At 40.9% G+C, this 14,064-nt stretch overlaps 2 protein-coding genes across 4 annotated transcripts; one reads left to right on the top strand and one right to left on the bottom strand.

Moving 5' to 3' along the window:
• Positions 1 to 396: 396 nt before the first annotated feature.
• lxn (latexin) lies at positions 397 to 6,639 on the top strand. Of its 3 annotated transcripts, none has more exons than XM_074642207.1 (7): positions 397 to 543; positions 4,098 to 4,271; positions 4,359 to 4,421; positions 5,105 to 5,270; positions 5,563 to 5,699; positions 5,973 to 6,035; positions 6,510 to 6,639. In XM_074642207.1, the coding sequence occupies exons 1-7, from the start codon at positions 397 to 399 to the stop codon at positions 6,624 to 6,626; spliced, it is 867 nt and encodes a 288-aa protein (XP_074498308.1). In that variant the 3' UTR covers positions 6,627 to 6,639. The 3 variants fall into 3 exon arrangements, with proteins under 3 accessions (XP_074498308.1, XP_074498309.1, XP_074498310.1); XM_074642208.1 differs by lacking the exon at positions 397 to 543 and adding an exon at positions 3,639 to 3,797; XM_074642209.1 differs by lacking the exon at positions 397 to 543 and adding an exon at positions 3,651 to 3,803.
• On the bottom strand, positions 713 to 14,033 carry gfm1 (G elongation factor, mitochondrial 1). The gene is made up of 18 exons (XM_074642191.1): positions 13,695 to 14,033; positions 13,395 to 13,547; positions 12,811 to 12,943; positions 11,227 to 11,431; positions 10,605 to 10,721; positions 10,178 to 10,328; positions 8,998 to 9,152; positions 8,830 to 8,914; positions 8,578 to 8,715; positions 8,149 to 8,250; positions 8,005 to 8,061; positions 7,769 to 7,906; positions 6,890 to 6,972; positions 2,758 to 2,920; positions 2,480 to 2,624; positions 2,212 to 2,372; positions 2,033 to 2,086; positions 713 to 1,190 (listed from the first exon to the last, which is right to left on the bottom strand). The coding sequence occupies exons 1-18, from the start codon at positions 13,767 to 13,769 to the stop codon at positions 1,056 to 1,058; spliced, it is 2,250 nt and encodes a 749-aa protein (XP_074498292.1). The 5' UTR covers positions 13,770 to 14,033; the 3' UTR covers positions 713 to 1,055.
• Positions 14,034 to 14,064: the final 31 nt, after the last annotated feature.

Genomic DNA, 14,064 nt, shown 5'->3' with positions numbered 1-14,064 from the left:
CGTCCTGCTACATTTCATCTGGCACACTGTGGACCAGGCGACGCTGCAACCCATCAGGCTCCCATATCAACCACAGCTGCTCTAATGGGATAACTGTTCCTAAACTAATCAGTTCTTCTTGTGAGGAAACATTCAGGGGCTGACAGCTCAAGTGAGTTGCAACGAGTGCGTACGAAGAACAGAACCTGATAAAGTGGAGCAGTTTGTTTAGTTAAGAAAATAAACAGATTGTGCCAGGAAGACAGAGAGATCTGGACAGTCTCTTCTTTCTGCTCCCTCCTCCTCCGTTACATAACTCCACACTAACAGGAGGGTCATTTCCTTTCCTGCTCTGCTCTTTCACAGAAGTGTTTTTCCCTCCTTTTCTCTAGCATCTGTGTGTTACAGCTCACTATAATGAGGATCATCGTTATTCTGGCTGTGTTAACTGGGGTAACTGGGAGCCCCTGTGTGATGATCAAACCTGGAGCTGACTCAGTGGACACGACGGATCATCCCAACAGCGTACCAGAGACGGCGGAGGAAACAGAGATCGATGGACAGGTGAGAAAGAACTGTGTGTAATCGTGTTTCTCTGGTGTTTTCTAGCTAATCAAGTGAATTGTTCATGAAAAATATCTACAAATTGCCACACAGAACGCTACTGTACAAGTACAATGTGGGTTTCTAAGAATCAAGAAGGTAGACATAAATGATTTGCACAGAACTAAACTTTAAAAAAATGTATATATATATTTTTTGTTGTTGCAGTCATTGTTACATCAGGACCATTCTGTACATAGTACAAAAGCCATTATAAGCTTGTGTCAAAACACTGAGCTTTCCTTAGTAACCATGTCAAATGGGGCTCAAATCCAGGTAATAAATATGTTTTCCACAGGGGTCAAACCTTAGGGCGGAAAAATAACTTGAAGCAGAATGTCAAAGCTTTTCATGGCTCCACAAATTAAAACTGTATTGTCGAGTCACGGTTGTCGATGGGCCAAAATGTGTGTAAAGATGAGGGACGGTGGCCAAAGTCCAGTTAGTGTACAGTTGAGTAGAGCTGACAGTTTTCAGTTCTTCCACTTGTTCCTCTTAGCTGCAGGCAGCTGTCCTGTTGCCTCCAAGTATTTGTGGATGAGGTCCTCTTGTGAGGCCGGCAGGCAGGGCTGGTATCTGCTGTACTCCATGGTGTACTCCCCCTTTCCCTGGATAAACAATAGATGGAGGGTGTTAGTTGTTGAAATGATAATGTATTATGCTTCTGTAGTGATTGTGCCAAAAGAAGAAGAGGGCAGATATTGCTCAAGGCTGGAAAAACACAGGAAATTCCTGGATTTCTTTTTTTCCCAGGTAAAAAAAAAATGTAATCTATATTTTTATTTACAATCAATTTTCTCCTCAACAGACTGGGGGGTGTAAGAAAAGAAAATATTGAGTATCGCGATATTATGCTTTGTGGTACTATTTAAATTTTCAAAAAGTGTAATTGATTTTTAATTAATAGTTTTGCAAAGATTAACTCTTTTAATACTTTATTTAATTTGCAAAGATATGTGTATGTGCCCTCTCAAGGTAGTGCTATGATGTTGGATGTTACAGGGACTGTGATAAATCCCACTGTTCTGATTGCATACAAATTTCAACTTTTTTTACTCAGATTTTATGCTTTTGGCGGAGTGTTCTTTTTACTACGACAGTTTTCCTGAAATTAGATTTAAAATATATATATAGGCAATATATCGCCTTGCTTACATGATCGCAATATATCGCAATGTATTGAATCGTAACCACTGTATCATGATACGTATCTTATCGCCAGATTCTTGCCAATACACAGCCCTACGACAGACGCTACAAGTGAACATCCAAGGCAGTAAAGTACAGTGCTAAGCAAATATGCAAATACAATATTCATCTATCACAAAGTATTAGTTCTCTATTAGGGAAACTAAATGTGATTTTAAACAGGGTTAGAGTATTATTAGACTACCTGATCTGGACTTTAATGGACTACACATATGGACTACGACATTGAGGTTTAACTTACTTCAGTACAAGAGCGTAGTTCTGTGGAGTAGCCGAACATGTCGTTTAGTGGAACCTGTTGGGAGAAACAAGCGGAAATTAGTCAAATTCAAATGATGGTGACGGATGAGAGAACGAATGCTGTAACCTAAAAGACTGCCGATGCATGCTGTATGTGAATAATTTACAAACTGGACTCACATCGGCGTACAGAGTGAAGTATCCCTCGGCTCCGTCCTGTCCTGAGATGACACCGTGGCGGCGGTTCACACCGGCAATGACTGTTCCCTGAAACTCCTGAGGCGCTACGATTTCCACAGACATGATCGGCTCCAGGATGACCGCGTTGGCCTTTTCCATAGCTGAGGGGAGCGTATTGAAACCAGCGTTAATGTACACTGACAACAACAGAGGTGAAGTTAAAACGGAATGGGATGATCAGATCAACAGATCGTAACGTAACCCTCACCCTGTTTTAGAGCACCCTCTCCTGCACGGATGAAGGAGAGCTCGTTGGAGTCCACCATGTGATTCGCTCCGTCTTCCAGGATGAACCGGACTCCTGAGATCTTGTGCCCGCTCAGGGGTCCCTTCTCACAGGCCTCCCTGAAGCCCTGCAGCATGATGGGAAGAAACAAAAAGACAAATCAAGTGCATGACTTTCACTGAGTGTTCAAGTGTTATCTTTTAAGCTACTTCACATCCATGTGGCTGTTCTTTCACTGAGACTACTTTAAAGTTAGGAACCTTTTCAACAGCTGGTACAAACTGCTTCGGGACGTTGGTGCCAACAGTCTGGTCTTCAAACTCCAGCTTGGTGTGATGCTCTGGCTCAAGGGGCTCAAGGACTCCGATAACTTTACCGTACTGTCCAGAGCCGCCGCTCTGCTTCTTGTGAGTGAATTCAAACCTGCAGAAAAACAGGACAAATTAGCCACGTTTTGAAGCGGCGTGACAAAGTGGAACCATCCGTCAAACAGCGTCCACTCCCTTTAAGCATCTGTATACTACTCTATGGGTAATGGATGCCACACTGCCTGTGTTGCTGTTGGCACCCAAGTGAGATTATATTTTATTACACAGCTTTGTTGAATACTCGATTGTGATTGGTCAATCACAGCGTTCTACGGTCTGTTATTTCTTTATAGCAGACCGTTGCTATCTTTCTCTAGGAGTGTGTCACTTAACACAACTGTCGAGTTAGCATCGGAAGAAATCGTGCATCATGTTGTTCTTAAATAAAACGTTACATGCTATCTATCTATATCTATCATCTATTTGTAATTAGACTACAGTTCGTGGTGTTGGCCAATATGGGTGAAAAATATCAGATATCATCAGTGTTGGCTTTTAAAAAACACACTTTGGTGTGTCCAACCAAAATGCATTAAATGTCTCGCTCACCTATCACTGAAATTTAGAAATTCCCTTCATAATTTAAAGGTGCAGCCACACAACACTATTCCAGCCAATCAGCGACGAGACAGGGGAAAGGCCGTGGATGGATAAAGAGAAATGAGAGGGACGGTAAATTTGGAGGGGGAAAATGCTGCATAGCTGCAGCAACAAATCTGACTGAACCACATTTGCTTGCATTGCCTGTTAGGTAAAGCTGATTCAATAGGAAGGAGAGGAAACAACAGAAAAGAGCTCTGTCTCTTTAAAAAGGGGGCAGTCCTCAAAGAGCTCTGGTTTCAGAGGAAGTGGGAAGTAAATGTTTCCACTTGCATGAGGAGCAGCGGACAGATACAAATTTCCACCTGTCAAAGTAACAGGCAGAGCAGCAGGTAAAGGCAAGATCAGACTCCTTTATTTAACTCTTTTTCAGCTGTACACCTCTTCACCCTGTACTTTTTCTTAGACTTATTTTACTTTCTTTCCACTTTACTCACTGTCTGAAGCTTTTCTTATCTGGAGTCAAACCAACCCGTGACAAAAAGCTCCACCCTGCTGACACCTGAGGGTCAAAGTCCTTCAGGGGTTAGACGCCCATCCCTGTTCATTACAGCAGCTTCTGTTTGAATCCTGTCTTTTCATGATTCCCTCTCTCACTGTCTGTACTTTCCTTTTCTCTGGAAAAACAACAGGACGTATTAGTGGACAACGAAGCTGAGGAGGATGTGATGGCGACTGGAGAGCTGAACCCAAATCACTACCCGGCTAGGAGGGCAGCCAAAGTGGTCCAACACTACCTCAGCACCCGCTACGGCTCTCCGTACAGGCTGTTCGGACTGCACAACGTGCACAGCGGAAACGCAGAGGTCAGCTGAACTTTAACTGTAAACGTTTTAGTTTACAGTGAAGTGCAAACTTCTATCAACTGTGGTTGTTTCTGACTTGTCTTTTAGGATGTGGCAGACGCTGGAAGAAAGTATCAGCTGGAGGTCTCAGTGCAGGAGATCATCAGCAATGTAAGATATGATTTATGATTATTTATCACACTGGGCTTACACATGGGTTAGATAGAGCCATGAGTTGTTCAGTTTAGAGTAGATTCATTAACATATCGGGTAGTTTTCACAAATGTGCCTCTAGATTTGGGTTCATTTCTGAATTTGTTTGATATTTTTGGGTTTTACAGGGACAGTGCTCCATAATCAACAGAAAATAAACCCAAAAATACCCCAAAATAGATTAAAAACGACATATCTAATGACAAATTCTGTTCCTGAATCAGATCATTGAAAAGCTTTGACCACCCTGCTCTGCGAGATTTACTTTAGTGCTCATTTTTCTGTGAAAAACTTCTCAAATAGGGAAAGACATAATCTATGTTTAACTGGCTGCGAGCACCCTCAATATTTCAAGAGTTAATGGCATTGCATTCACATCGTGCTTATGGAAAGATGTTTTAAGAAAAGCTTAGGCATGTGTTAATGTTTAAAGTAAATAATCTCTGGCTCTCGAGTGAGCAGGTTCGACTACATTTAACTAAACAGCAGATAAAAGGAGGCAGTGTGGTGCAACCCTGACTGCCATGGTAACACCTGGACTACGCCTCTGCTCTGTGTACTCCCCACCACGTCTGTCTTATCAAATCTACCTTTCCTCTATTTGCTTCTTTTTAATCCACCGTCCTCTTTTTTAAAACCAGACTACAGAGACATGCTCTGCAGAGGTTTTGTTTCCGAAGGGAGGACCACCTCAGGTCCAAGTCTCGTGTGAGGAGCTCCTTAAAATCGACACTACAGCTCAAGAAGAGGCCTTGTATCAACAGTACAAGATGAACCAAAGCCTGCAGTCGGCACAAAATCTACCTGGTACGTACAAGAAAACAAACTCTGCATGCTGTTGCTGCTAATCGACGCACTAAGTCACATATTGCACAACATCGACAGTTTGAAAATTGCAGCATCACTTTTAGTATTTGTGGTTTTTCCTCTCAACAATTACACAACATAAATGGCTGACCTTTTGACCCCTGATGGTGTAATCTCCTGTACATTATGAGCACACACAGTATATGTTTATATGATAAGTATATATGGGGTAGAATCAAGCACCATGCATACATTAACGTCCTTCGTAACACACTGACGTTGTGACCAACAGACAGCTACGGCCACATTGAGCCTGACCAGAAGCCTCTCTGGCACCTCGGCATCGTGGCCTCCAGCTTCGTCATGCTGAATGAATCCACTGAAAACACTCTGTACAACATGGCTCAGGTGGCCAACATCACGCAGCTGGTAGGTTTGTTTTATCTGCTCATTAATCCCCGATTGATAAGTAGAGAGAGATTAGAAATATTAAACACAATCTATTTATTGCAGTCACAAGTTTTCGTTTATAGACCTCCTTCAGGCATACGAGGCAGTTTTTGCATTAAAGAAAGACCAAGTATTCTGCCATGATGTGAGGTATTCAGCAGAAAGGAGGCTGCACACCAACCGAGGATGTAGCATTTGTTTTGGACTCTTGGTTTCTATCATTTGGCTTTATTTCTCCCTCGTCTGCTGCAGGCGACTGAGAACGACCAGCTGAAGTTTGATTGTCACGTACTGCTGCATGAGATGGTCTCCCAGGTAACCACCTATTATTATTATTAACTTTAATATAATTGAAAATTATAATATCAACATTGCTTTCATCATCACCCTAAACACATTTTTAAATGTATCTATTAATCTATAAAATGACTGAATAACTAGATGGCTACCACAAGTTATTGTACGTCCAAAACTTTGTCTTAGCATTTATTATTCAGACTAATATGTAACTAAAGAAAAAAAAAACATTTTACAATGATTTGAATCTGCTAAGAAAACTAAATTACACCATTTGTAAAGCTGTAAACTGTTACGTTGTAAACTATATTTCCTTGATAAATCAGAATAATAAAGCAGCTAATAACTTCATCACTAGTGGCATTTTACATTAAGCTGGTCTGGTACCAGTTAGTTGAGAAGAACACTTACTCTCATGCTAAATATGCACTATTATGAGAAGTTTTACTACCTGATATATTGTGTTAATCTGACAATCTGTTATTTTTGCAGGACATCATTCACTGGAAGCTGCTGTTCACCTGGTCTCCTCCAGAGGGAGTTAAAGTGCTGCAGATGAAGCAGCTGCCTCACTGCCATGAATGTGAAAAACCTCCAAGCACAAACTAAACTGCTGACATCCGTGATCACACTGCTATAACATCCAAAACAACATGTTGATGCTCCCGTCTTGTATTCAAATATCAGAGCACACATGCTGCAAGTAAAAAGCCTTCATATCTAATGATGATATCCTTACATTGTGCTACGTTTGTAGTACTTTTGGTTGCTATTGTATTTTAGTCAAAATAAACTGTTTATACATACTACTGCCTCAGTTTGTGTGTGTGTGTGTGTGTGTGTGTTTGTGTGAGAGAGTCAGGAGATCTTACTGTACAGGGCTGTTGATCGTCTCTCTGAAAGCCACTTTGGGTTTTCCCATCACACAGGCACAGTTGTATTCCCTCTCCATCCTCTGAAACCACAAACCAAAACAAGAATAAACCAACAGAAACACTGGTCTGATATACCAGATTTAAAAGGGACAATTCATTCAAACATTAAGGAAAAACTGATTTCCTAAAGTTTAGAAAGCTCACTCCAAAAACACTGAAGCTCATCAGCATTTGGTTTTGTCTCTTTCTATTAGTTAATCACCTACATCTTCATAGAAAGAGACAATGGAGAGAAAAGAGTTCTTAAAACGGTGTCATATTTGCAAAAACTTACCACAGCACTCATTATTAGTTACACCTGAAAGCTCCAAACTAGGGCTGGGTGATATGGCCAAAATCTTCTATCCCGATACACTGTAAGTCATTTCATATCTCGATAACATATATATATATATATATATATATATATCACGATACAGCATGTTTTCTGGTAATTCAATAAATAAATAGTCTACATGAAACAACCACATGGTTTTGTATACCGTGAAATAAATACTTGACAAAAGAAAAGTATTGAGTGTTTTCTCATTTAGTTCAAAACTTTAGTGCAAGTTAATCAGATTTTATGAGAAATTTGAGTTGACGTCAATTTAGGTGACGTAATTGTGTATCACGAAATCTCGATATATGATTTCATCGCGATATGATTCCATTGAAAGATGACAAATTATGAATGATCGCCCAGCCCATCTCCAAACTGCCACAAATCAAAATAAACTAGTTATAAAGCATCATCAGTAAAAGAAAGAAACATGTCCCATCAAAGCATCACAGACTAAATATCATTTATTAAACATGCAGAACATCCTCTGGTACCTGGGAGTAGATTTCCAGATGCAGCTCGCCCATGCCTGAGATGATGGTTTCTTTGCTCTCGGTGTCATAATGCACCCTGAACGTCGGGTCTTCCCTGGTGAAACGGTTAATACCTTTGGAGAACTTATCCAGGTCGTTCTGGTGTCGGAAGCAGGATAACAAGAGCAGAGAAGAGTTAATAGATGCGATTTAGACTCTATAGACAGAATGTATGGGTAAATTATTGTATTCTTTACCTTGTTGGTTGGCTTCATTGACATGGAAATGACAGGCTCTGGGACATGAATAGACTCCTGTGGAACAAAATGATAACAAATGAGCACAAGATTCTCCCTACATCTTGGAGTAAAGAAGAAGAATTTCTAAAAAAAGTGACTCACCATGGAGAGGTTAGCGCTGGTCCTGGATGTAAAAGTGTCTCCGCTGGCACAGTCGATCCCAAACAGAGCACAAATATCTCCGGCATAAACCTCATCCACATCCTGAAAACAGCATGGATAGAAAGAAAACAAAGGAAATAAGAGGACAAGATGTTAATTTTCAGGACTGATTCAAAAGTTTTACTATTTACTGAAACACAGGACTGAATATTAAACAGTTTTGTGTCTTGTTTTGATGCAAGAAAAGATGGAAACAGGATACTCTGTTGTCACAGGGGATGTGGTTGTTATCTACACACTTGACTGGTGCCAAAAGAGGAACCTAACCACTTTGACCAGTCACGCTCCTCTGTTGTTTTAAACTGCAAAACTGCAGATGGAAAACTGTGACCTCTTACAGCCTGCTGACGTACGCCTGTTCGTTCTCACCTCCAACTGGTCAGCGTGGAGGCGCACCAGCCTCTGAACTCTGACTTTCTTGCTCGTGCGTGTGTTGTAGATGTATTCCCCCTTCTTCAGACAGCCCTGGTACACCCGCACGTATGTCAGCTGGCCGAACTTCCCCGCCTGATAACGAGAAAAGCCACAGGAAACAACAAAGCATTACAGATTAAGACGTTTCCGTTAAGTAAAAAACTGCAGAAAGATAAAAGAAATGAAAGATAAAGTATAGTGTCTTACCTCCAGTTTGAAAGCCAGACCAACATACGGGTGTGTGGAGTCTCTTGCCGGGTCCATTTGAATCTTCGATGTCTCACTGGCCTCTCTAACACAGTGAAAAACACACTGACATTAGTGCATAAACATTCTCATGAAAGATATTATAGACAGACCCGGGTCCGTACTCACTCGTCATTGAGGATAGCATAGTTTTTGACTTCAGTGGGGGTCGGCAGGTAATCCAGGACAGCGTCTAGTAGAGGCTGGACGCCCTTGTTCTTCAACGCTGTGCCCACCAACACAGGAGTGAAGAGACGCTGCACGGTGGCCCTGCGGATTGCAGCCTGGAAGACAGTCAAGTGACAAGAGACTGTTTTTATTCTTTTGTTGTCATGGTCTTGTTTGTTGAGTTGAAATAAAAAGACAATGTCATGTTTTGAAGGAAGACTGGCCTATAATTAGATCTCAAAGATGCCTTATTTTTATTAGCACGGCTTTGATCCAGACTAAAATATCTCAGAAACTACTGGATGGATTGCCATGTCAGCTTTCATTGGTTGACATTTTTGTTTGTTAATGAAATGTCTTGACTACTACTGGGTGGATTGCCATGAATTTTGGTACATATATTCCCAGATGATGAATCCTAACGAATTTGGGGATCTCCTGATTTTTCCTCTAGCACCACCATGAGGTTGATATTTGTGGCTTTGAGTGATACATCTCAACAACTATTGGATGGATTGCCATGAACTGTAGTACACAGATTCATGTCCCCCCTCAGGATAAGTTGTAAAGTAAAACAAAATATTTATCATTTTTTGGTTTATTTTGGCTAATTTGCTAATGTTGGCATACTAACTCTCAAAACTAAGATGGTAAACATGGTAAATATTATACATGCTAAATATCAGCATGTTAGCATTCTCATTGTGAGCATGTTTAGGCCTGTCAGCATAACTACTTTTGTTAGACGATATAATGACCCAGAAATTATTGCGATAAACGATGTTATTGTCATTTTAAGACCGTTAGGGCCACTGTTATGATAATATAATAGCACAATAATGCAATGACACCCTTTCAAAGAGCAAAGAACTTGGAAGGTGAAAAAATATTCTAAATAAATAAAACAAAACCACACGACCAAAACAATAAACAAAATGGACTATCTGTTAACAAAAAAGTGCAATGTCTGCGCAACGCCAACATCTTATAATAGTAGGGAAGAAAAAAGTTAGTTGACAACTAATGATGACTCAACTATGAGTCATAGTTTGACAGGAAGTGAGGTGCTACTCTGTACAGAGAGAGATTAATATAAAAAAACAAGCACTTTTTCTGAAACATTGAAGGCCTTGACACAAACCTTCAGGTCGGCGTTGGTTGGAATCTTTTCCTCCAGGAACATTTCTCCCAGGGTTTCATCAGCGTTAGCCACACACTCCACCAGCTCCTGCCTCCGGTCAGCAGCCTCAGCACGGAAATCTGCCGGGATCTCATCGTAGCGGATAGTTTGACTGTGGGGAAGAAGAAACTGAATCAGAACAGAATCTCAGAAGTTATAAAACAGGGATAGAAATGAACCTTTGTAATCTGACAGATGCTGAATTTGATGATTTTTTGATCACGACTACCTGCAGGTCTTATAATTCTACTGTCGTCAATCAGTCTCATATGTGGTAAAAACTATTATTGCTGCTAAAATACAGTTCAGACAAAAATAACCAATTGACACAATAACAGAAACGGATCTCTGCATGGTCAAGCTGCCACAAGGGAAGTGAGTCCCTCACCCATAAGGTCCTTCAAAATACATGCTCCGCTCCTGTACAAGGTCGATGATGCCGCGCATGTTCCCCTCCAGGCCCATGGGGATGCTCACGAAGGCTGCGTTGTGGTTCAGTTTGGTTCTGAGGAAGGCAAAGAAAAAGTCTGAAGTGAGAACCAAAATAGAGGAAGGAAAACCACAGCTGATTACAACCTTGTTTGTGGAACTATGATTTCACGTCAGCCTAAAGGAGATGCATTGAGCTTCAGCTTGTTACTGTGCGCACTATAAAAACACAGCTCCTTTCTAATTTGTGTTGCATCCACATTCATTGTTTGGTTTATTTAAAACTAATAAATTAGCAAAAATTCAGGAAAGGCATACTGGATGCATGTAGAAGTAACATTTAAACACATTATCATGTAAATAGAGCTGGAAGATATATTGATTTCAATCTATATTGCAATCTGATGTGGGATTTCTACTCATATGACTAATGATTAGACCATATTTTTTAAATAAAATATCATCTATGTGACATTATCCCTACTGAGATATTAAGTAACGTATTGTGATGGCTCTATGTGTATCTGATCAGGAGCACTCTGGTATGTACTTGTTGTGTACACCGTGAGTGTGTATTGTACCTCATCTGCTGCAGGGCTCGGCTGGGGTTGGCGCCCATGCGGTCCAGCTTGTTGATGAAGGTGAGGAAGGGGACGGTGTAGCGCTTCATCTGTCTGTTCACTGTCAAGGTCTGACACTGGACTCCCCCCACCGCACACAGGACCAGCACGGCTCCGTCCAGCACGCGCAGCGCTCGCTCCACTTCGATGGTGAAGTCCACGTGACCTGGAGAAACAACACGGAAAAACTGTAAACAATACTTTAGACTTGTGAGGTACAGTCCTGGAGCTGGTAAAGATTCGTCATTTTGGACACTTCAGCAGGGCCGACCCTCGCTGACATGGTGGCTAGAACCTGCGCGGTCCAGATGAAATAATTACATCACTTAAACCACAATAGCACAATCTGTTTGTGTCCAGGGAAGCACAATGACCTTCATCAAAAGCACATATAAAACTACGTATATTTACATCTGTTTTTGCCTTTGAGCAACATTTTCTTTTCTTATACTTTGTGTAGCATTTCAAAGTGTTTCTGTGGGTTTTCTGCCATTATTAAACAGAGAAAATGAGTAGAGAGAAAAGGTCAAAAACAGGGACGTTTTAATCAGTGATTACACTTTTACCTGAGTAACTTGTGCATTCATTGCAACATAGAAATGTTGACGGCTTTCCATTACAACTTGGACAAATGTGGTTCCCACTGACATCAAATGCACAGTCAGTGAAGAAAAGACATGATCATCTGCTTTTTCCTTTGTCGTTACTAAATTTTGTAGGATCTTCTTTATGATTTAGAAACAAATCAGTTTGAAATTCTCTGTAAACATCTAGTGATGTTGTCTTTTAAAAGAGTTATTTTTAGTGAAAATATTTGAAATTTGCATCTTTTTGTTTTTCCTCCATTAAAGTACAATTACTTGCTAAAATAAAATATCTGTGAAATTGAAGCAGCTCTGGTCCAATTAAACATTGTAATACTTCCACGCCACAATTGCAAATTTCCCAAACAAATAACCACGAGTCACACACCACAAAGCTGCGAATATCAAACTTTTCTTTTCTTGCATCCTACATTACATTGTCCTACAGTAAATTAGCATTAAAACACTATGATACATTGGATCAGATAGCTGTTTTCACTTAGTCTATGTATTTTGTAAATATATACTGTATATACATAGATAACTCTGAGAAATGTACCAAATTGCTTATCAGCGTTGTCTTGGCTTGGGCTATACTACAAATTTGTACCAGAGAGCCTGCATTACAAACTGGGGGGCATTTGGTTTGAAGGACATGGACATTTACCAGGCAGGTAGGGTCTAATAAAAAGACAATCAAGTTGCATCATGGGAAATGTCTGAGCCAATGCTTGTGGGGCTTGATCCATACTAGGGACTAAAAGTCAGAGAATCTCAGCCTCTCTGCTGCTCAGATTTTGACCATTCATCACTCGTAAGTCCCCAAACTTTACTAAACCACTGGAGTAGCCTGTAAAGAAAGGTCCTGCATTATTACCTATTGGTATGTGTAAACAAATGACCACAAACAGGGGGTCATATCAGCATTTTTTTGTCCCACATCAAGTGCAACTTTTAGTACCTGGTGTGTCAATGATGTTGATGTTGTGATCCTTCCACACAGTGTATGTAGCAGCTGACTGGATGGTGATGCCTCTCTGTCTCTCCAGCTCCATAGAGTCCATAGTGGCTCCAACACCGTCCTTCCCCTTCACCTGCACACCGCAGAGGAGGGGAAAACAGCCCATGAATGCAAAACTGTACACCTGTGAAACTTCACCTGACAGCAACAAGCAACTGTCAGACTCTACAACCAGCACTGCTCCCAGTAGACCATTTACACACCTAAACACTGACAATAACCTGATATTCATTTATTCATTCATTCATTTTTTCTGACTTTGCAATATCATTTTCCACTTGTGCAATTTTGTTAATAGTCTGTTTATTGTCAATACTGTATATACTGCTCCTATTTTTATACTTCCTTCTATTTAAATGCTTCATATTTTGTTTTACAGTGTTAGCTGATGCATGTTGTTTTTTGCACTATCCCCTTTGCTGCTGTACACTGCACATCTCCCCACTGCGGGACTAATAAAGGAATATCTTATCTTATCTGATCTTATTAATGCACAGACATATAACCAGTCCCAGAGACCCTACCTCGTGGATCGCTGCTATCTTGCCGGTGTAGAAGAGGACTCGCTCGGTCAGGGTGGTCTTCCCAGAGTCGATGTGAGCTGAGATCCCGATGTTGCGGATCCTCTCGTTGGGGAAGAAGCCAGAGGAGCATGTCCGACAGCTGTTGAGGAGCACCTGTGTGAGATGAAACAAGAGTAAGATCAATACTCAAAAACTCTGTTTACCGATTGTGCAATGCAAAGAGCTGCTGGCAGAGCAGCGTGGGGATGTCAAATCAGTTCAACTACAGAGCCCTAATATTATAAATATATATAATGTTACCTTTTTAAGAGTGACGCTTCCTGGTGCCAAAAGGTGCGTTTTAGCCAAAGACAGACCCGCTGTTAGTACTCTCATTTTGACAACTGCTCGGTGGAGCACAGGGTGGTCGTATTCCTCCTTCTTTACACAACCCTGACTCTGACAACCCGGTGAAAGTCACGCCGGGGCCCTGACGTGAAACGCTACTTCCGCCTCTACGGCAACGCAGATGTGCCAAAAATGATAAAACGTTTGCGTTTAATTGAAAATAAACGATGTCACCTTCAAAATAAGACAAAGTGGAACAAAAGAAGTGTGTGAGTGATATTGATGTTTTTTAATTCAGGTTGAGGGTAAAAGTCAAACATATAAAAAAGCACAAACTACAATA

The sequence above is a fragment of the Sebastes fasciatus genome, chromosome 7 (assembly GCF_043250625.1).
Source record: "Sebastes fasciatus isolate fSebFas1 chromosome 7, fSebFas1.pri, whole genome shotgun sequence".
NCBI classification, from domain to species: Eukaryota; Metazoa; Chordata; class Actinopteri; order Perciformes; family Sebastidae; genus Sebastes; species Sebastes fasciatus.
This window is presented reverse-complemented; position numbering and strand designations above follow the sequence as displayed.

Bases quoted from the DNA above. Each gene is read 5' to 3' on its own strand.
- lxn (XM_074642207.1), top strand. From the start codon at position 397: ATGAGGATCATCGTTATTCTGGCTGTGTTAACTGGGGTAACTGGGAGC. The intron at 544-4,097 runs GTGAGAAAGAAC...GAAAAACAACAG, and splicing joins AAACAGAGATCGATGGACAG to GACGTATTAGTGGACAACGA. The intron at 5,700-5,972 runs GTAGGTTTGTTT...CGTCTGCTGCAG, and splicing joins TGGCCAACATCACGCAGCTG to GCGACTGAGAACGACCAGCT.
- gfm1 (XM_074642191.1), bottom strand. From the start codon at position 13,769: ATGAGAGTACTAACAGCGGGTCTGTCTTTGGCTAAAACGCACCTTTTG. The intron at 10,329-10,604 runs GTGAGGGACTCA...TCTTCCCCACAG, and splicing joins TATTTTGAAGGACCTTATGG to TCAAACTATCCGCTACGATG. The intron at 7,907-8,004 runs GTAAAGAATACA...TTCCGACACCAG, and splicing joins CAATGAAGCCAACCAACAAG to AACGACCTGGATAAGTTCTC.